Genomic DNA, 18,697 nt, shown 5'->3' on the forward strand with positions numbered 1-18,697 from the left:
TGGTCGCATCTGCAAGTTCGCAAATAAGCGGCGGACAGGTCCAGGAGCTGGCGCCTGCGCGATCGGGAGATCAAGAGGCAGGGACGGCCCTCCAGACACGAGCCGGCGACGCTGGAATCGGAAGTAACGACCAAGCCTATGCGCACAATCAGCAACGACTTCGTCGACTGTATGACACCAGCGACCAACATGAGGAAGGGTAGGTCTCAGATCGCTATTCAATTCGCACCGTCTCGTTTTAATGAAGTATACAATAGAGATGGGACTTTTGACGTCGCCCAGATTGCTCGCGCGGAGTTAGAGAAAATATGCGACGAGGTGACCGCGAGCATCCAGGCTTCTCAACAGTCCCGCTTCCGCTGGCGCAAGGCAAAAGCCGACCAGGCGCTCAATGACCGCCTCCATTCAGCCATGAAAGCCAGCGATGATAGTCCGTTAAACGTGCACGAGATTGTTGGCGAAGTTGAAGGAGGATGGAAGTCAACTCACGGTAAGGTGAGTGAAAGCACGCACAGCAGAGCCGAGATCCATCTTAACCACTTACTGAACAATCGTCTTGTAGGTCTACAAGAATTTCCAAAGATTTTGCGCATCCCTCCAGGCCCACGAGAAGGTCTTCGCGATCTTTCCCAGCGAGACAATGTATACGTCAGTACTGTCCGGATGCTTGTCGCTTGTCGTTCAGGTGGGCAGTAATCCCCCTTGTAGCACTTCGCTAGCCAAAGACGGATATGCTAACTCTGTACACAACAGGCCAGCGTCAATCACTCCTCAATTGCTGAGACACTATCGCAGAGCGTTGCGGACATCAGTGACAAGGTCGCAAGCTGTGCCATTTATCTCGAGGTGACTCCGACAGACTCGATGAAACGCAGGCTCGCCGAGATATACGCGCAGCTATTTCGCTTCTACCGTGATGTGCTCAAATGGTACCTATCATCGTCAGCCTCCAAGGTGTTTGGCAGTCTGAACGCGACCATCAAGTCCCGCTTCGACGAGACAGTGCAATCAATTGAGGGTCAGATCAGTCAGATGGTGCGCGAAGGCGACATCGCAGCGCTCGCAATCATGCGAGTTGTGCAGCTCGATCAGTCCGAAATCAAAGCTCAATATAGCGACATCAGATCGCTCTTGGAGACCGTTGTTGTCCAGCAACGACGCAATTATCAAGACAACGATGATGCCCATATAGGAGTTAAGGTTCTCGAGAGTTTGGGTTCTGTGTACAAGGCTATGGCGACCCGAAGGAACAGGGAGGCCTCCCACGGGAAAGCCACCCTAGTCTCTCAAGGTCGAATTGAGGAGGGTGACTCTTCAGGGGAGATGATGTCTACATCAAACGATGAGGCCAACCAACTCGCCCTGCGATTGCAGTTGTACGTGGTTGGCGACGACGGCTCAAAATCCCTCGCACGTGGTGTTTCACGCACCAGCGAACCCATCATCCCACACAAATTGAAGTCTCTACTGAACGAGAACGAGCATTCACGCACACTCTGGATCTCCGCCACGTATTCCGACCGACTGAACTGTACTGCGCGGACCACGGCGCTCGGCTTCGTCGCGGCCGCATGGAAAGCAGGCGCCCCAATCCTCTCCCACTTCTGCGATTCGCCATCGAAGCGGCTCACAACCCCATACGTCGGGAGCCTTGACGCCGAGCAACAGGCCGTGCTTGGCCTGGTATACAGTCTGACGCGGCAACTCCTCCAATTCTCACATTCACCGCAGACCCCGCTCGACCTCTCCGAGGCCCGTTGCGAGCGCTTGCGATGCGATGTCGACTCTTGGCAGGAAGCACTCGAACTCTTTCGTGAATTGCTGGCGGCTACACCAAGCATCCGCTTCTGCCTCATCTACGGATTCAACAATAACGAGTGGGCGAAGGGAGCACCCTGGCTGCGCGCTGTGCTTGACATCCTATTCCATCACCAGCAGGACCAAACAGGCCGGCATTTCCACGTCCTGCTGGTGACTTCTGGACAGTCGAGATTGCTGGGCGCAGCGATAAAGGCTTCTGATCGCCACATTATACAAGACGGTGATATTGAGTCGGTGTAGGATATGATCAACTCTCCTTGGATCTATCCTCAACGTGCGTTGGACTGGACCAGGATCAGCGATTGTGATGAGAAGGAATCTACATGTATCGCATCTACTTCAGTCTTCATCCCATTGGCGAAATACTTCTGCTCCACGATCGACCATGACCGCAATCGACCTGGCTCCGAACCCGCCGATCAAGCATCTCGCTCGACTAGACACCGACTCAATCACACGATACAACTCCCAACTGATCGAGGGAGGATCATTGCAGGCAAAGCGAGCGTGTTATGTGCGCACCGCAAAGCTGAAAGAGAGTCCGGATGTTGTTGAGGCTCCCCTCGTCACAGTGCCAAGGCTTATTGATGCCCTACCGCTACGGCGGACCATAACATGCATGTAGCCTCAGACGTGTCAGGTTCCAACAACATCGTCTGAACCATTGGTCACGAGGCGGTCGGCGAAGTGGTCACACTGCTCGCCGTCCCGCCAACGACACGCGATGAGATGCTTGGATCTATGATGGTCGAGAATCGGGTATAAACAGGTTCCCCGGCTGCTGCCTTTCGCCACAAATCTCTTTTTTCACACGAATTCTCTGCCTCCAAGCAAATGAGCAAGATGAATCTTCCCAACCTAGCTCCGCTGCTACTTTGCACTCTTGCCATCTGTAACTCTGCTCTCGCGTGGGGCAACCTCGGTCATCGCACGGTCGCCTACCTCGCCAGTCTCTACCTGACCCCGGAAGCCACCACCTTCACCAACCACCTCCTCAACGGCCAAGACATCAGCGAAGCCGCTCTCGTAGGCTCTCCTCCAGCCCCCACCTCACCCCATCAGTTTTCCCCACTAACCACAACCCCACAGTTCCCAGACAAGATCGCCCACATCCCCAGCTTCGCCTACACACGGGGCTGGCACTACATCGACGCCAACGACGACCCGCCCCGCACCTGCGGCATCAACATGACGCGCGACTGCCCGTCCGCCGCGCCTGAGGGCTGCGTCGTCTCCGCCATCGCCAACCACACCGCGCGCGTCATGGACACCGATTTGACCCGCTTCTTCCGCGGCCAGAGTTTGCGCTTCGTGCTGCACTTCGTCGGCGACATCCACCAGCCGCTGCACACGGAGAAGGAGGATCGGGGGGGCAATGGTATCGAGGTGGTGTTTGAGGGGAAGCGCACGAATCTACATAGTGTGTGGGACACGCTGATTCCGAATAAGTATCGAAAGAGGGAGGAGTGGGGTGGAGGAGGGAGGGATAGTGAGGAGGAAGCGGCGTTTTTGTGGGCGCAGGAGTTGCATGCTTCGGACGAGGATCAGGGTGGATTGGACGGCGAGTGTGCGGATGATGCGGCGGCGTGTGCGCTGGAGTGGGCTGGCGAGGCCAACACGTATGTGTGTCGCTATGTGCTGAAGGATGATGTGGAGGGTGTTCAGGGCATGGATCTGGCTGGTGGCTACTATGATGGGGCGACGGACATTGTGGATCGCATGATCAGGAAAGGTGGGAGACGGCTGGCTCGATGGATCAATCTGATGGCAGAAGCTGATGCAAAGGTTGGTGAGAGTCGGGAGGATGAATCTCTGGTGGTGCAGGACCTGTGATTTATGTGAAGACTTCATTTTGACGTCTAGACGATAGCAGTCATCTCAGTGCGTATTGACCTTCCATAGACCTATTATTAGCGCCATCGCGCATCACAAGTCCCATTTGTCCATGCCTCCACATCAAATTTGAAAGTAGACAGCGTGCTGTCGAGATTCCGCTCGGGGAAGAGGGTTGTTGACCATCGCTAGTGGCCACCTCAATCGAGTGCGACGACGTCTGCATCTTTTAGAAGACCACTCTGGCCTCGCTTCGGTTTCGCAACCTCAATTACCTCCCCATCGTCCTCTGAGTCAAAATGGTAGACTATCTCGCCATCTAAACCTTTCGTCTTCTTGAGAGGTGCGGTGGATGACTTCTCCTCACCAGTCCGCTCGCGCTTGACAGGTCGCGAATCCGATTTGATGGCCTCATTTGCCTGCAATCAATTAGAGCTGGTCTCTTGTCTACGCCGCTTCGACTTACACGACGTCTGCGCTCAAGCTCGATGAGTTCCTCGCGGGTCAAGTCTTCAGGAGCACGCTCCTCCAGAGGGACCGGGCTCGGCGTGCGGTCTCTGAGCAGTAATGCCTGCAGAGCTCCTTGACAAGTAGGTCAGAGACTTTTCATCATTTCATACCAGGAGACCGCTTACTTTTAGTTCTGTATTTGAAGATGAACTTTGCGAAGGGCCACATATCGACTGGCTCGGTATGGGTGATGCTTGGTCGGGTTCGACCAGCAATAGGCCGATGGCTTGGGGGGTTAGTCCGGCGTATGCAAGGATGCTGCTGACTCTTACATAGTGGCAACATCTAGAGCTTTTCCCTTCAAAGCCTTCTCTGGGACGCTCTCAACCGTCTCCAGCGCTGTGGCGTTGTCGTTGCTATCGGCTTGACGTGTACGAATTTTGCGTTTGCGATGCATTTGTATTTCTAGAGTTCCAAGTGCACCGTACTTGTGCTGCCACTCGTTGAGGTTGTCTTGGGCTGTTTGCTCTCCTATAAGCGGTGAGGAAAGCCTTTGAAACGTGGGATAGCTTACTTGCTTGCAGATCAGCGAAGGCGTAATGCAACAGTCTTGCGCCAGATCCCGCACCAGTCCAGATACCCTCTAGTATGTAGGTTTTCGGCCGGTGGAGACAGATGCTCCAGGAGTGCTTGCCATCGATGTAGGCATAAGCCGCCACCGTATCTGCCTTTCCCCATTCGAATGTTGGATGCAAGGTAATTTCGAAATGGAAGTCAGCCTTGGACTGCACTTCGATGTACTTGACAGTGGTGTTGTCTTGTGATGGCATTTCCTCATCTTCGTCATCGTACTCGTTGGCTTGGACGTCTCCCATCATCACCCTCACCGTAGCGTGATCTAAGATCGCCATCAGTGTTGGCGCTTGGTTCGTAAGAATGAGATGTTGACATTCATTAACGCGGAAAGAGCCAGGTTTGAGGATTGAAGAAAAGCAAGTCAAATTAGTTGTTGATGCAAGCAAGCGATAGAGTCAGCATCACTGCATTTCATGTCAGGCTGCGGTGGCAGGGTAGCTACAGGTGAAGTGGTTGGACTAGTCCAAGGCAGGCTTAGTGCGCAAAGACCATTCGAAAGAAGGCAGCACCTCTATCATTGTCACCTACCTCGTCAGCGTGCCACGTCGATATTATCCTATCTAGTGAGCGTGGCATACTCACCCGAGGCAGAATGGCATAAGAATGGATTTCTGCGTCCATTGCGTCGAGCACAAGGTACCAAGACATTGTCAGTCCAGCCTTGCTGAAAGCACGTTGCAATCCTCCATGATTTCTCTGACAGAGTCTCATCGCTGGCATCAATTCGACATCGCTCTCAAGAAGAACTTATAATATTCATCGAGAGGTTCGGACCGCAGCGACATAGGAGGCTGGTGCATTAAGAGGATGAACGATGCCTAGTCGTCTTCAGAAACTTCAAGAAGCCCCCGTGCGACCCCACGGGGTTGCTCCACACATGGCTCTGAGCCCCCCACCTGCTAGAAATATTACCCCTGCGTATCTCACGAATTTGCCGACACCGCCTTGCAACGCAATTCCGACATCCTTTTCCGAGTCCACGTGCTCCTCTACTTGAACTACCAACAACCGGCGCCAACCTTTACCGACGCCGGCCATACGAGACGGGGTCAGATTCTAATGCAGGTGTGGTGTCGCCCTTTCCGGGAGACCACACGTTCCGAGAGCAACAACCCCCAGATTTCCGCTCAAACGATCATTCGGAATGTATCCCGACATAGTGCCCCGCTGCTCAACCACATAGATCTCGAACAACGAGAGCTCGACCACGGCTTGCTTGAGTCATGAAACTCTTGGACCCGTCAGGGTGTTAAGTCATTCCGGCATTCTTCCCCTCATGCATGCTGGGCATAGCAGCGATCTCCGTCCCCCCCACATCTACCGGGTCTTGGCCGGCTGCTTGTCCAAGCGCTTCTCCGACGAAGCGGCACTGATCCGTCACGACGTAACGAAAGTTCTCAACCGTAAGGGCGTTTGGTCTGAATCCTGTTCACACAGGCAATTTAGGCGGGGCGTACTCCAGGTAAGCTGAGACGTTCGGGTGTCATGACATGCTCTGTATTCTACGGACCTGCAAAAGCATTCTAATTGCGGAAGGCTTGCACTGAAGCTGTTCTTCTCGTCTGCACCCGTGGCGGCTGCTCTTTCACTTCAAAACCATACGCTTACAAGACATGCTTGAAAAGCGGACTCTTGTCTCCCATGTCAAACAGCTCCTCCTCAGTATACTTGGCTTTGTACTCGTCCACAAGCTTCGCCTTCCTGGCATTCGCAACCCTGTAGCTCCACTCAAGGAGCAGAGCAACAATGAGTCCAGAGCCGCCGAAAGCCAAACTGAGCCCGAACCCGGTAGGATACTTGGGGTTCTCAGACTCGAGGAACATGTAGCTTCCGACGATGCCCCCGACATTCCCTACGCAGTTCATGAGCGCGATGCCGATGGCGCGGCGGGACGAGGGTGCCAAGTTGTTGGCGTTCCAGGACGCTGCGGCACTCTGGATCGGGTAAATGCCAGCCATCGCAAGGAAGATGGAGAAGTAAGCCACGCCGCGTTTGGCTTGAAGTTCGCCGTCCAGTGAGGTGAGGATCGAGTACGCGACCGTCACAATGGCCATGGGAATGGCGACGAATGGCATTCGCCGGTAGTACCGATCCGAGAGGCGCGCGAAGAGGATGGCTGAGATGGCGGCGACGACATAGGGCGGGGCCGAGGTGAGTTGTGCGTTAGTGGAGCTGAAACCCATGGCTTTCGTGATGGTGGGGAGAGTGAACTTGATGCCTGTGCACGCTTTAGCCCGATTCCCGAATGCCAATCCGAGAATAATCGAATAAAGAGAAAGCACACATACCATACGACAAGGCACTCTGACAGATCAAAAAGTACGCCTGCACATACACCCTCCAATTCTTCAACACCTTCACCAAATCCCGCATCTTCCCACCAGACTCATCCGAGAATGCGCCACCCTGCTTGATGAACATCGACAGCTCCAAGTACCGAATCTCATCCGGCTCCAGCCAGCGCGAACTCAGCGCGGGCGTATCAATCAGTAAGAAGAAACAGCCGACGCCGAGGCAGACGGTCGCGATGCCTTCGAGCAGGAAGATCCAGCGCCAGCCTTGCAGGCCGGCGACGCCGTCCATCTGCGCGATGCCGGCGGCGAGCAGGCCCGAGAAGGCGCCGGAGAGGGCGGAGGCGCAGTAGAAGTAGGAGATGCGTGTGGCGAGGTCTTTGGGCATGTACCAGTAGGAGCAAAGGTAGATGGCGCCGGGAAAGAAACCGGCTCTGTTTTTTGGGAAAGGGGCCGGGTGGTTAGTGAAAAGGGCCTTTGGGCGGGAAGGGGTAGGAAAGAAATAGAAAGAGTGACTCACTCGAAGACACCGAGGAGGACGCCTGAAGTCTTGTCAGTAAACGGGCACGATGTGCGATGAGAAGGGGGTGGGTTCTTACGAGTCACCATCAGGCCGGCAAAGTTCTGCACGATGCCGGTCAGAGTCATGACGATACCCCAACTGACCACCAGGATGCCCAGATAGGTCGACGGCCGCTTGAACTTCTTGAGCACCATGTTGGAAGGGATCTCGAAGAGGACGTAGGGGATGAAGACTGCATTGGCGCAGGCCACCGTTAGCAAAAGTTTCTCAACACCGGAAGCTCGCTGTACACCGCGGTCTCCGAGGGCACGGTCTCTGAGCGTCCGGCTGGGCAAACTTACAGATCGATAGGACGATGTTATACTGCACGCCCGTCATCCCCAGATCCTCGATCATGCCCTCGATCTTCGCATTGCCGATATTGGCCCGGTCGATATGGCAGATGAGATAAAGCGCGGCCAGCATGGGCACGAGACGCACATCAACCTTTTTTTAGCTAACCGTTAGCAATCTTTTCCACCGATCACTTTTGTGGCACGCAGCAAAAGAGCAAGGCAGAAGAAATCTTCTTTCCGCACCTTTCTGAACACCTTCCTAATCTTTTCCTCTGGGAACGCCTGAAAGAACTCGGCGTCCTCGGTGCTCAAGCCCGTGACGCGAAAGGTACCGATCTCGAGCACGCGCGCGGCGCCGCCCGCGGCCTCGACATGCGTCGCCTCTACGTCCTTGACATCGATGCTGGCGCCGTCTTTGTCCTCGGAGTGCCTGAGACCCATCTTTGCGAGACACCGTCTTTGTTGATGTCCTGGTGATCGGCCGTTTATTCGATGTATTTGAGAAGGCAAGTGGACTCGAAAGACGGTCCTGTCCGAGTCCTCGCAGCTCCCCAGTAGGGATCATATATACACACATTCGCAGCCCTACCTCCTCTCGCGCTTGACTCCGGGGACACTGGCGTTACTACCCCACCACTTCCACCTGTCCCCCGCACAAAGGCGCGAAGGGATAGCGATTGGAGAGAGTGAAGGTCGTGGGTAGTGCCATGGAAGGATGGTGAAGATCCACTAAGCTCATTGCAGTATAACTTTGGCTTTTTTACCATAGCTGCGTCTTGGCCTTGAGTCCGGTGTCTGCTCGTGTCTTTTTCCGGTTGTTGGGGGGAGGGGAGTGCGGAAATAATCCTGGTCACTTTGCAGGGTTTTTCCCCGAGACGATGTGGAGGGAATATGTATACAGTACAATGGAGACCTTGCATCGTGCCCCCACCCCCAACTCGATCCGGGGTAAGCACGGAGACACAGACCGGTCGGTCGGCCGCGAAAGCTTTAAGCCGGCCACAGGCCCTTCGTCTGCGTTGATCATTCCTAGAGTATTTACGCCGCTTAATAGCAGCGATGAGATACTACCTCGCATTCGCCACGCCAAACCCTCGACTGCGCCTGCAAATAAGGATCCTCGGAAGCGGGAGGATCAAGATGTCGTTGTTGCTGGATCGCTGAATTGGATAGACATTGAGATCGCGGTGCCTCATCGTGCCACAGCCGGGAGGGGTTGAGATTGATAAAAATAAATTAGCAACACTTGCAACAGCAGGAGCGAGACGATGCGGCATATCTGAGAAAGGCTTGAAGCAGACTTCGGTTTCTGAAATTTCGAAATGGTCAAACGGGCCTCCTAACACAGATACACAGATGAGTTCTAAAACGTTGTATCGAGATTACTGACGCCATACAGATATAGCCTGCTCATGAATCAACGTAGAGTCACCACCTCGACGTCGCTATCACCTTCTGTGCCGCCAAATTCGACAAGAGGTTGCTCGGTCTGGTCATCGGTCTGGTCATCGTCCGAGTCGATATGATAGACATTGCAACCATTTGGCCCCTTGCTCTTCTTGAGAGGCCGCATGGGCGTCGCGTCCTTCAAGTCTCGCTCACGCTTGATCTTCTCATGTTTAATCTCCCCGTTCGCCTGTCACTGTCATTCGATGTTCGTGGGAGTCAAACATTTCCTTACTCTGCGCCGTCGCTCGAGTTCCATGAGCTCTTCACGGGTAAGCTCCTCGATGGGACGATCTTCTAGGGGAATCGGAGTCGGAGAACGATCGATGATCAATAGAGACTGTAGGCCGCCTGCAAAGTGTCAGACGACAGTCATACAGCACACGACACCATACGTCTAGTTAGATACTTGAAGATAAAGGTTGCAAAGGGCTCGTCCTCGACCTTCTCAGTGTGTGCAGCTCTATGCCTGCGTTCAGCTGGAACAACCTTGTATCTGGGTAGGACAGTGAGCACCCCGAGCCCCCGACGATGAGGTGGTACTTACGTTGTCGCTACGTCAAGAGGGCGGCCTTTCAGGCCTTTCTCTGGAATGGGGTCCGATGATCGTGGACTGACTCTGGCTTTGCCAGAGCTCTCCGTGTAGCCACACAGTTTCTCACGATACATCTCAACTTTGATACTGCCAAGATTTCCGAACATCTCTTTGAATTTGGACCTGTCATCCTCGACTTCCAGATCGCCTGATCAATGTCAGCCTTGTCACTCAACACTCGGATGGCAGGCTTCTTACAAGTCTCCAGGTCGGCGAAAGTGAATTGTAGCAACTTGACATCGCTACCACTCCCAGAATAGACGCCTTTCATAGCGCCGCGTTTTTTATGTCGTCTGGGACACGTGCACCTACGGATAGCGATGCCTGTTACGTCTTGACCGTCCAGACTGACACGCGCGCTCACGACGTCGGAAGTTTTCCAGTCAAGGTGGTAGTCGATTTCGCATCTGATCTCGAAAGATGCTCCACTCTGTACCTCGATGTACTTCAAGATGGTATTGTCCGGCATCGACTCCACGTCGTCCTCAGGATCATTGTATTCGGTAGCCTGATTGCCCTCACACATCACCTGGACAGTGGCATGGTCGAGGATGGCCATTTCGATTCGTGGTCCTCAAGCGGAGCTGGGTTTTTTCGACTGATGGATTGTTGGTCGCTTCGTGTGAAAACTGTGGTAGTTCTGAAGAGGAGGCAGGTACAGCAAACGAACAGGAGTTCTGGCGCTATACCGTAACGAGAGAAGCGACGATCGACGAAGTGGGTCCACTCGATCAACGAGCCGCACCGAACCCACTTGGCACGCCGGCCAATCAGATTGGCAGGGCTTTCCACGTCATCCGAGCTCTTGAAGTTTATCTCTCTTCTCTGGTCGTTGATGTTGTGCGCTCCCACGTGCATGTCACTGTCGCTAAGATGCTGTCACGACTCTTGCGCTACATCAGAGCTGAGCCTTTGGCCAACACTGGCTCCGTTGCGAGAGACCTGCTGGCCAGCGAGCGCACGTTCCTCGCATGGACAAGAAGTGGCCTAGGCTTCATTGCGCTCGGCATAGCGCTGGAGAAAGTCGAAGCCTTTGCTGCCCTATCTCCAACGTTACTGCACTTGTCAGACTCCAGAACCAAATTGGCGGCGGGAACCTTGGTCGGTCTTGGGTCCGCAACGGTTGCTCACGGCACGGCCAGATATTTCGGAACGCTCAAGGAGATAAAACAAGGACGGTTTAGACCGAATACGGGCGGGATCACGCTCATGGCCATTACTAGCATTTCCATAGGTTTTGTCGGGGCCATTGCCGTCGCATCCAATGATCAGGAGGAGAAGGACAAGATCATTGTATAAAGGTCTCTCTATAGGCTTACGGTCTATCTTCCGCAGCGTCTCTATGCCTGGGCGGTTCCGTACGCATCCGACCTCACCGATTCGATGTCGACATAGCCATACATATTCATCTTGGTGGCGTCCTCAGCCATACGCTGGCCCCACACACCCATGTCCTTCATGAAGGCGTCAACATTGTCCTTGACACTCATATCTATGGGCTCCTGGTCGCGACCGATCTGCCGAATTTGGCTCCCGGCAATGACGTTGGTCAGACCAAAGTTATCTCTGTCGACCTGCTGATCGATGGCACCTGAGGCCTTGCCATCCAGCAGCGTCTTTGCAAGCCTCGGCTCCTGGCACAGAGGGCGAGCTAGGCCGACACCATCGACAGTCTTCAGTGCGTTTGACATACCATCGACGGTCAGAAAGCCACCTGTGATGTACGTCCGGGTTTTGGTCAAACCGGGGACAATCTTGTCAGCAAACTCGAGGAAGAATGCTTCGCGTTTCCTGGTGCTCTCCCGCTCGTGGTGGAAGGCAAGACTCTGATAAGTACCTCCGCTCAATTCCACAAAATCAAATCCGGCGTTTTCCAACAGATGGCATAGCTCCTTGGCTTCATCTGCAGTGAAGCCACCCTTTTGGAACTCGGCGCTGTTGATCTTGATTCCAATCATGAAGCCCGTCGAGGCTGCCGGCAGCTCTTTCCGGATTGACTCTGCAATTTCGAGAGTAATCCTGGCACGGTTCTCCAAAGAGCCGCCATACTCATCCGTTCGCTTGTTGGTCGTCTGCGCCAAGAATTGGGCAAGAAGATATCCGTGTGCGCCGTGCAACTGGATGCCGTCATATCCAGCCTTGTGCAAGAATACTGCAGCATGTGTGAAACGGTTGATGATATCTTTGATTTCGTCTTTGGAGGCAGCATGGGGCTTGTTGAACTTCATGCCCATGATCTCACCCTCCAGCTGAACGTCACTGGCAGAGACTGGGTCCTTTTGAATGCGATTTTCACATTGTCGGCCAGGGTGGCTGACTTGGCCAGTGATGAGGCTGCCGTGAGCTTTTGCCAAGGTTGCGAGTTCCTTGAAAGCCTCGAATCTGGGACCCTCAAACTTTGCCTCCAGGGGGATGATTGGGTTGCCGGCTGCCTCCAGCTGATCGTAAGCAATCATTATGTTTCCGGTCCTGGATGCATGTCAGCGAGAACAGGGCGATCTATTGGTCACACTTACAGTATATGGCCAATCCCTCCTTCGCCCCATCGCTTGTAGACGTTCTGCAGCTCTTTGGAGGGAATGCCACGTTTTTCCAAGTTTTGGGCATCCCACGACGACAGTCTCTCGGTCATGGCTGCTTTCAGAAAGCGGTTGGGAGCCGTCTTACCGCTGAACTCGAAATGCAGCGGCTTGCCGAGAGGCGAGGCATCTGTGGTGTCGGAAGGGACTCTGCGCGTCATGGTTGTTGATAAGGGACTTGCGTTGCTAATGTTGAGCAGGCGTAAATGGTGGCAGTTTCATCTCGCAAATCGATCGTACAGGACCTGAGCGTTGATTTATACCTTGCCGACAACCCGACTCTGTCCAGACGGACTCCGCAGATCCGCTCCTGCTTGTTTGCTACAAATCTATGCCTTACTAAACAACATATCGGGGTACCCACCTTTTGTGAAAGGTCGGATCGTCATCAAACTCTACACGTCACGGTATTTGCGATAGTGAATTCGGAACCCCTGCCTAGAATGCAGAAATTTCCTCTCGCAGCGCAGGCGAACCTCGGCAGATAGTTCTGGACGTTTCGTCCGTCCGTGTGGTATCCAGTGTTGCTTCACCGATGTGTGGTGTGTGGTGTCTGTTTTGCAGCAGTGGGGTGGCGGCGGCGAGCTCGGCGAGGGCGGTAATGCATTGCGTCTTGGCCTCCACGCTTCACACAGCCGACTCCAGATATGCACCAGCGATTGGCCACTGCTGCTCGGCAGATATGTAAGCAGATACTGCTGTAGCTCCTGGGTAGACATTGCTGAGCAGACCACCTGTACAACTCCAACTAGTAGACCAAGGAGCCTGCATTACGGTGTGCGTATAAGGGGGGTTTTGCACACCACCGGTTGCACTTGCCCTTCCGAGGTGAAGATCTCGGCATTTGAGATGACGTCAATGCTGAATCGAACTCGACCCCACCCAACCTCCTCGAACCCCAGTATTCATACCACGCGGTTGATGTCTGACAGAAGACGATTACCCCAACGATTTGGTTATTCAGACAATCCATCATGGGCTATGGCGATATCCGCAATCGGAGCGACTTTACTCAAGCGCTCGACAAGACTGAAGACTCCTCCAGCATCATGGTCATCTATTCCTCCACTTCGTGGTGTCCGAACTGCAAAGCCGTGGAGCCGAAGATAGATGAGCTGACCGAGGAATTTGGTAACGAGAAGCATGTACTTTGGTAGGTCTTGCGATGGATAGCAGGCCGCTCATCTCGGGCAGTCCTACTGATCTTTCCAAGGTACAAGATGAACATCGAGGAAGCCGAAGGCGTCGCACAGGAGTATGGTGTAAGCGCGGTGCCGACGTTCATGCTGTTCAAGGATGGTGACATGCTACCTGAGGAGACAGTTACCGGTCCACATCATAAAAGAGTCAGAGCGATGGTCGAGAAGAACCTACCCGGGAAATGATGCTTCGTCTAGATCTCTGTACAGAAGTATCATCTTTCTCCCGGTCGAGTTCAACATCCACATTCGCAAACGGTGCTTTCCATAAACGGGCCCCTCCTTTCCAATCGACGTGCTTGGGTGGAGTATGCAGGAGTTCGGGCTTATTCATGCTGTTCTTAATCTTGGCCTCCGACACGTAGTTGCCCTGGATAACCACACACAGGAGCAGCCACAGCGGCCTCCAAACGGTTAGCAGCACCTGGAAACGGGCTGCATTGATGTAGAACCCTCTCCTGTTATTCAGATGTCTATCATCGCTACCGGTAGAAAGGCTTTTGATCTTGACGACGAGACTTCAGACCCCCAACCCGATATATCATCCGTTCGTAGGTCTCCTGCCTTCAGAGTCATTCCCGTACTGCACTGTTATTCTCGATCATCGCAAAAGCCGCCAGCATGACTTCTCAGGCACACTACTCGTTTGAACGGCTCGACAAAAACAAAGCCCAAGTTTGCTGTCACTGATCCGGATCTCAACGGTAGAAGTGCGAGAGAAGCCACTTGCAACATCCTAAGCCATCTGTTCAAGAGTCTCTTCGGAAGGACTGGCCCCCACGGCCCAGCCTTACCAACGACACTAGCATTCTTCTCGTCGTCGACCACCAACTCGGCCTCCTCGAGCAACCCCATCCTTCTCCAAAACTCCTCCGCCAGCGTCGCCGGTAGTCTTCCGGCTCCCGACCTTAAGCATCACCCAATGCGTCGCCAACACCCTTCCACCACACTCTAACCGTCACTCCCATCGGAATCTCATCGAAAATCCCGCAGCATAGCACCTTTACAATGTTGTCCGGACATAGCTGGACCTTGACACGTCGAAACGAATGCCTCTGCTCCGGCACGCAGGCTCTGAGGACACTCTGAAAGTCGTGCAAGTAGGATCGAGGCGTGAGACATGGGTGGAGAAGAGAGAGAGAGAGAGAGAGAGAGGACTTCGGCGCGCGTGTGCTTGTTCAGACGGAAGAGGTAGTTGGGTGTTGAACTGGAGTGGGGGAAGCGGAAGTAGTGAGCAGCAGCTTCGTGACGATGTTTGATCTGGCTTTGGAGATGGAGGTTGTCGGTGACCGGCACTTCGCGTCTCGTGGAAGTTATGTTCTGCTAGATCTGAGTGCAGATCTCGAGGGCGAGATCCAGGAGGGAGGGTGGTCATTCTCGTGGAATGGACCCGGGTATCATGTCGGGGCTTGCTGTGCGTTATATTTGTTCATGTTGGTTCGGCGGGTAAGCGAACACGGTCGCGGATCTGCTTGATGTGTCCGGGCGCAATCGAAAGCCGCATGGCATCACGTCTCAACTGCTGCTCGTTCAGATACTGATGTAAGCTGCTGCACTTGGTCTGCTGCTTGGCTCTCTCCGCCGCTCACACGCCGAGCCCGTTGAAGCTCGTTCAGTACCAGTTCGGGGGTCAGTGCGCATATTCACTGCAAACGACAGCCTCCGACCCGCCCGACAAGGCGTTCCCACTCCATCATATGAGCCCTAGTCTTCAAGTCAGCACTGCACACCGCCACAGGGTTCCCGCAATTCATTCAACATACCCAGCCTGCATATACCACGGGTAGTGCGACCAAGCCGTACACGCCCCACGCACCGAGTAGCACATCGCCCGCTCGGACGGCCGCGCCTGATCTGCCTGCTGCAGGTTCTGGCCACCACCACCACCACCCTCCTCATCGTCGACAAAGCCCGCAGGCAGCTCGACGCGATCGACCTCCATCCAACACTCCCTCAGGGACGCATACACGTCCCTCGCGCTCCCCTCCGCGCCCAGCACCAAGATGCGCTCAAAGAGGTTGCGCTCCTCGACATTGCGCCGCCCGACTTGGGCGTCGAGGTCGTCGACGTGCACGACCGCCGTCAGCGTCGGTTGGCGGAACGTCAGCGCCTCGGCGCGGATTTGGCGGGAGACGCGGAGGAGTGGATTGGGGCCGTGGATGGGCGCGGAGGGGCATTGAGAGGCGGGGATGGGGATGTAGGTCGGTATGGCTTCGGAAAGGATTTGCAGCCGGATCTCCGTGGGGAGGGTTGTTAGTGAGGGTTTGCGGCGGTGGCGGTCGGGGAAGGCAGCGGTGTCCATTGAGTCAGGGGTAGCGGTCGGCGGGGAAGTCATGGTGAGATTGAGCAGTGCGAGAGACATGACGGCGAAGAAACGGTTCTTGACTTGTTTTTGTTCAGGTGGGATACTTTAAGCAGCCCCTGCAGAGCTTGTTTGCTGATATCGCAAGGCACGCTGAATGTCAGAGAGCGAGGAGCTACGAGGAGGTCAGTGCCACCAGAGAAGACATCAGGTCCAACGTCAGAGCGTAGCCTCATTACACCATGCATTACAACCTTTCCCGCGCCATGCCGCATGTCATGCGGCGGGTATTGCGCACTCGTACACCCATACGTTGCCAAATGTGGCTCGAGCTGACAGCCCGAGTCTGGCTTACGAAGGTTGACGCGTGACTAGGGATGCGGGAGGGGCCGAAGAGGGTGTGAAGTGGTGTGCCTGAACGAATGTCTTGGCATATTCACCACATCAGTGCGCGTAGTTGACGGATGAGGCATACCATACGATAATAATTACATCCTCGGCTTGTGCGGAAAAAGCGAGTGAGATGGTAAACAGCTTCGTTGTCCAGATAAGAGGATACATTGGCCTAGAACCTTGCCTGCACCTTGGTCTGGGTATCCTGCAGCGCCCACTCACTCCTAGACTTCTTGCTACGGGTCTTGTCAACTTGTTCGTTGGTAAAGCCACGTGCCTGAGTTGCAGGGTTGTAACCGACACCGGTCCGCTTGCCGACCTCGGCATCAGAGACTGGGGTCGCGACCTTGCCGTCTGCGCGCTGATACACTGTGCAGACTACTGCACCGCCGAGACCCAAGTTATGCTGCAAGCAATACTTGGTGCCCTGCACCATGCGATTGTTGGCCCATCCACGGAGATGCCATGTGAGCTCGGCACATTGTGCGAGACCCGTTGCGCCTAGAGACCAGTCAGGACGTGTACTTAGATGCTGAGAAGGACAAAGAAATCTTACCGAGAGGGTGGCCTTTAGAGATCAGGCCACCACTAGGGTTGATGAGGTACTTGCCACCATACGTAATACCACCCGCACGGACGAGTTCGTGGGCCTTGCCGTGCTCAGATAAGCCCAAAGCATCGATGACGCACATCTCGTTGGCAGAGAAGCAGTCATGAACTTCCACCACCGACACATCGTTGGAGGTTATGCCGGCCTCCTTCAAGGCAGTCTTACCAGCATACTTGCTCATTTCGTAGCCAACAAGATCAATAGCGCTACGCGAAAACAAATCAGGAGAGTCGGTGGCCATTGACTGACCAGCAATGAGGATTGCCTGTTCCTTAAGATGTGGCCGTGCATCGAGGAACTCCTGGGAGACAACAACGACAGCAGCACCGCCATCAGAAGTGGGGCAGCACTGCAGCTTGGTCAAAGGCGCGTGAATCATAGGCGCCTTGAGAATTTGCTCGAGCGAGTACTCGTCCTGAAACTGGGAGTACGGGTTGCGCTTCGAATGCTCATGATTCACACGTGCAATCTCGGCAAAGTCCTCAGCCTTAGCACCAAACTTTTCCATGTATTCCCGGCCAGCGTTTCCGAAGAGCTGGGCAGCCCCAGGCGCGTTTGTGACTCCTCTTGTCTCCTTGAGCATGGTATTGGTTGTACCAGTGGGGTTGGCACGGTCGTTGAAGTAAGCTTGTAACGAGCCCGGATTCATCTTCTCGAAGCCAACAACCAAGACACAGTCGGCTGCGCCATAGGCAATCGCCTGGCGGGCCATATTCAGACCGGTACTGCCAGTCGAGCAATTATTATTGACATTGTAGATGGGGATCTGGGTCATTCCGAATTGGTAGAACACCCGTTGACCGCAGGTGGAGTCTCCGTAGCAATAGCAGGCCACGCCTTGGTCCACATCATCGTATGAGATTTGAGCGTCCAGCATGGCCTTGATACCAGCTTCGAAGCCCAGCTCAGTATAGTCGACCTTTCCACGTGGCTTGATGAACTTTGTCATTCCCACGCCCAGGACATAGGCGGGTGCTGCTTTCCGGGGAGCCATTGTGGCGGTTTGGGGACGCGATTGAGAGGTGTTTCGAAGAGCACGGGGTCGAGTCGCAGTAATTTCGGTTGATACAGAGGTAGACGGTTGGAGGTCGAGTATTCAGCTCGGTGATGCTCGAGTTGATGTTTAAAGAACCACCAGAGCCATCCACCACTTCCTCGGTCCACCTGTAAGCCTCCCGCTAGGTTGCGGAGAGCGCAGTTGGGCGAAGTGACCGAGAAGTGCCGAGGTTGGTAACAGCGCCTCTCATTGGTGACTTGCGTTAGTCATCATCTGTGCGTGAATGCGATTCACTGCCAGCTGCAGGGGACTGGAGAAACGTTGTAGGCGTGCTTCCATCACCGTAGCCGTCACCTTGTACTCCACCGTAGTGCTGTGACTGGTTCCAACAGTAATTTGATCCCGCCTGCAGTTGTTGCACCTGGCATTTTGTTACTGTTCAGAGGCCCTGCCTCTGACCACCTAACTTTGGTGTTATATATATCGTATCCACCGTCTCGACGTCCCCTGACTGTTTAGCTCGTTTGGAAGGTGCTTGGCCCTCGCCTCGTGCCGCATGTCGTACCTTCGGCGTGGCTTGACGGTGTCGTGCCCGGTTGTCCCCCATTGAGAGCGACATGACCTCGACTTTCCTCCGGAAACCTGAAGGTTGCTCAGGCCAGACCGTTACCGTGCTCTCCGTCCATG

General features: G+C 54.5%; 10 protein-coding genes across 10 annotated transcripts; 4 read left to right on the forward strand and 6 right to left on the reverse strand.

Moving 5' to 3' along the window:
- Nucleotides 1-189: 189 nt before the first annotated feature.
- On the forward strand, nt 190-2,061 carry HMPREF1541_00176 (uncharacterized protein; the record flags this gene model as incomplete). The annotated part of the gene is made up of 3 exons (XM_008712483.1): nt 190-495; nt 563-685; nt 754-2,061. 3 exons carry the CDS (start codon nt 190-192, stop codon nt 2,059-2,061), a joined length of 1,737 nt encoding a protein of 578 aa, XP_008710705.1.
- Nucleotides 2,062-2,664: 603 nt separating this feature from the next.
- HMPREF1541_00177 (uncharacterized protein) lies at nt 2,665-3,654 on the forward strand (the record flags this gene model as incomplete). The annotated part of the gene is made up of 2 exons (XM_008712484.1): nt 2,665-2,847; nt 2,911-3,654. 2 exons carry the CDS (start codon nt 2,665-2,667, stop codon nt 3,652-3,654), a joined length of 927 nt encoding a protein of 308 aa, XP_008710706.1.
- A 200-nt stretch (nt 3,655-3,854) lies between these two features.
- Nucleotides 3,855-4,979, reverse strand: HMPREF1541_00178 (uncharacterized protein; the record flags this gene model as incomplete). Its single annotated transcript, XM_008712485.1, has 5 exons — nt 3,855-4,073; nt 4,121-4,236; nt 4,290-4,390; nt 4,437-4,635; nt 4,679-4,979. The coding sequence occupies 5 exons, from the start codon at nt 4,977-4,979 to the stop codon at nt 3,855-3,857; spliced, it is 936 nt and encodes a 311-aa protein (XP_008710707.1).
- A 1,365-nt stretch (nt 4,980-6,344) lies between these two features.
- HMPREF1541_00179 (uncharacterized protein) lies at nt 6,345-8,330 on the reverse strand (the record flags this gene model as incomplete). The annotated part of the gene is made up of 6 exons (XM_008712486.1): nt 6,345-6,958; nt 7,029-7,465; nt 7,552-7,573; nt 7,631-7,786; nt 7,896-8,040; nt 8,133-8,330. The coding sequence occupies 6 exons, from the start codon at nt 8,328-8,330 to the stop codon at nt 6,345-6,347; spliced, it is 1,572 nt and encodes a 523-aa protein (XP_008710708.1).
- A 976-nt stretch (nt 8,331-9,306) lies between these two features.
- HMPREF1541_00180 (uncharacterized protein) lies at nt 9,307-10,489 on the reverse strand (the record flags this gene model as incomplete). The annotated part of the gene is made up of 5 exons (XM_008712487.1): nt 9,307-9,525; nt 9,571-9,686; nt 9,731-9,831; nt 9,883-10,078; nt 10,129-10,489. 5 exons carry the CDS (start codon nt 10,487-10,489, stop codon nt 9,307-9,309), a joined length of 993 nt encoding a protein of 330 aa, XP_008710709.1.
- A 314-nt stretch (nt 10,490-10,803) lies between these two features.
- HMPREF1541_00181 (uncharacterized protein) lies at nt 10,804-11,229 on the forward strand (the record flags this gene model as incomplete). Its single annotated transcript, XM_008712488.1, has 1 exon — nt 10,804-11,229. The coding sequence occupies one exon, from the start codon at nt 10,804-10,806 to the stop codon at nt 11,227-11,229; it is 426 nt and encodes a 141-aa protein (XP_008710710.1).
- A 41-nt stretch (nt 11,230-11,270) lies between these two features.
- On the reverse strand, nt 11,271-12,670 carry HMPREF1541_00182 (uncharacterized protein; the record flags this gene model as incomplete). Its single annotated transcript, XM_008712489.1, has 2 exons — nt 11,271-12,399; nt 12,447-12,670. 2 exons carry the CDS (start codon nt 12,668-12,670, stop codon nt 11,271-11,273), a joined length of 1,353 nt encoding a protein of 450 aa, XP_008710711.1.
- Nucleotides 12,671-13,483: 813 nt separating this feature from the next.
- Nucleotides 13,484-13,894, forward strand: HMPREF1541_00183 (uncharacterized protein; the record flags this gene model as incomplete). The annotated part of the gene is made up of 2 exons (XM_008712490.1): nt 13,484-13,662; nt 13,723-13,894. 2 exons carry the CDS (start codon nt 13,484-13,486, stop codon nt 13,892-13,894), a joined length of 351 nt encoding a protein of 116 aa, XP_008710712.1.
- Nucleotides 13,895-15,458: 1,564 nt separating this feature from the next.
- Nucleotides 15,459-16,070, reverse strand: HMPREF1541_00184 (uncharacterized protein; the record flags this gene model as incomplete). Its single annotated transcript, XM_008712491.1, has 1 exon — nt 15,459-16,070. One exon carries the CDS (start codon nt 16,068-16,070, stop codon nt 15,459-15,461), a length of 612 nt encoding a protein of 203 aa, XP_008710713.1.
- A 505-nt stretch (nt 16,071-16,575) lies between these two features.
- On the reverse strand, nt 16,576-18,007 carry HMPREF1541_00185 (uncharacterized protein; the record flags this gene model as incomplete). The annotated part of the gene is made up of 2 exons (XM_008712492.1): nt 16,576-16,904; nt 16,960-18,007. The coding sequence occupies 2 exons, from the start codon at nt 18,005-18,007 to the stop codon at nt 16,576-16,578; spliced, it is 1,377 nt and encodes a 458-aa protein (XP_008710714.1).
- Between the last annotated feature and the right edge of the window lie 690 nt (nt 18,008-18,697).

Source organism: Cyphellophora europaea (genome assembly GCF_000365145.1).
Source record: "Cyphellophora europaea CBS 101466 unplaced genomic scaffold supercont1.1, whole genome shotgun sequence".
Classification (NCBI taxonomy): Eukaryota; Fungi; Ascomycota; class Eurotiomycetes; order Chaetothyriales; family Cyphellophoraceae; genus Cyphellophora; species Cyphellophora europaea.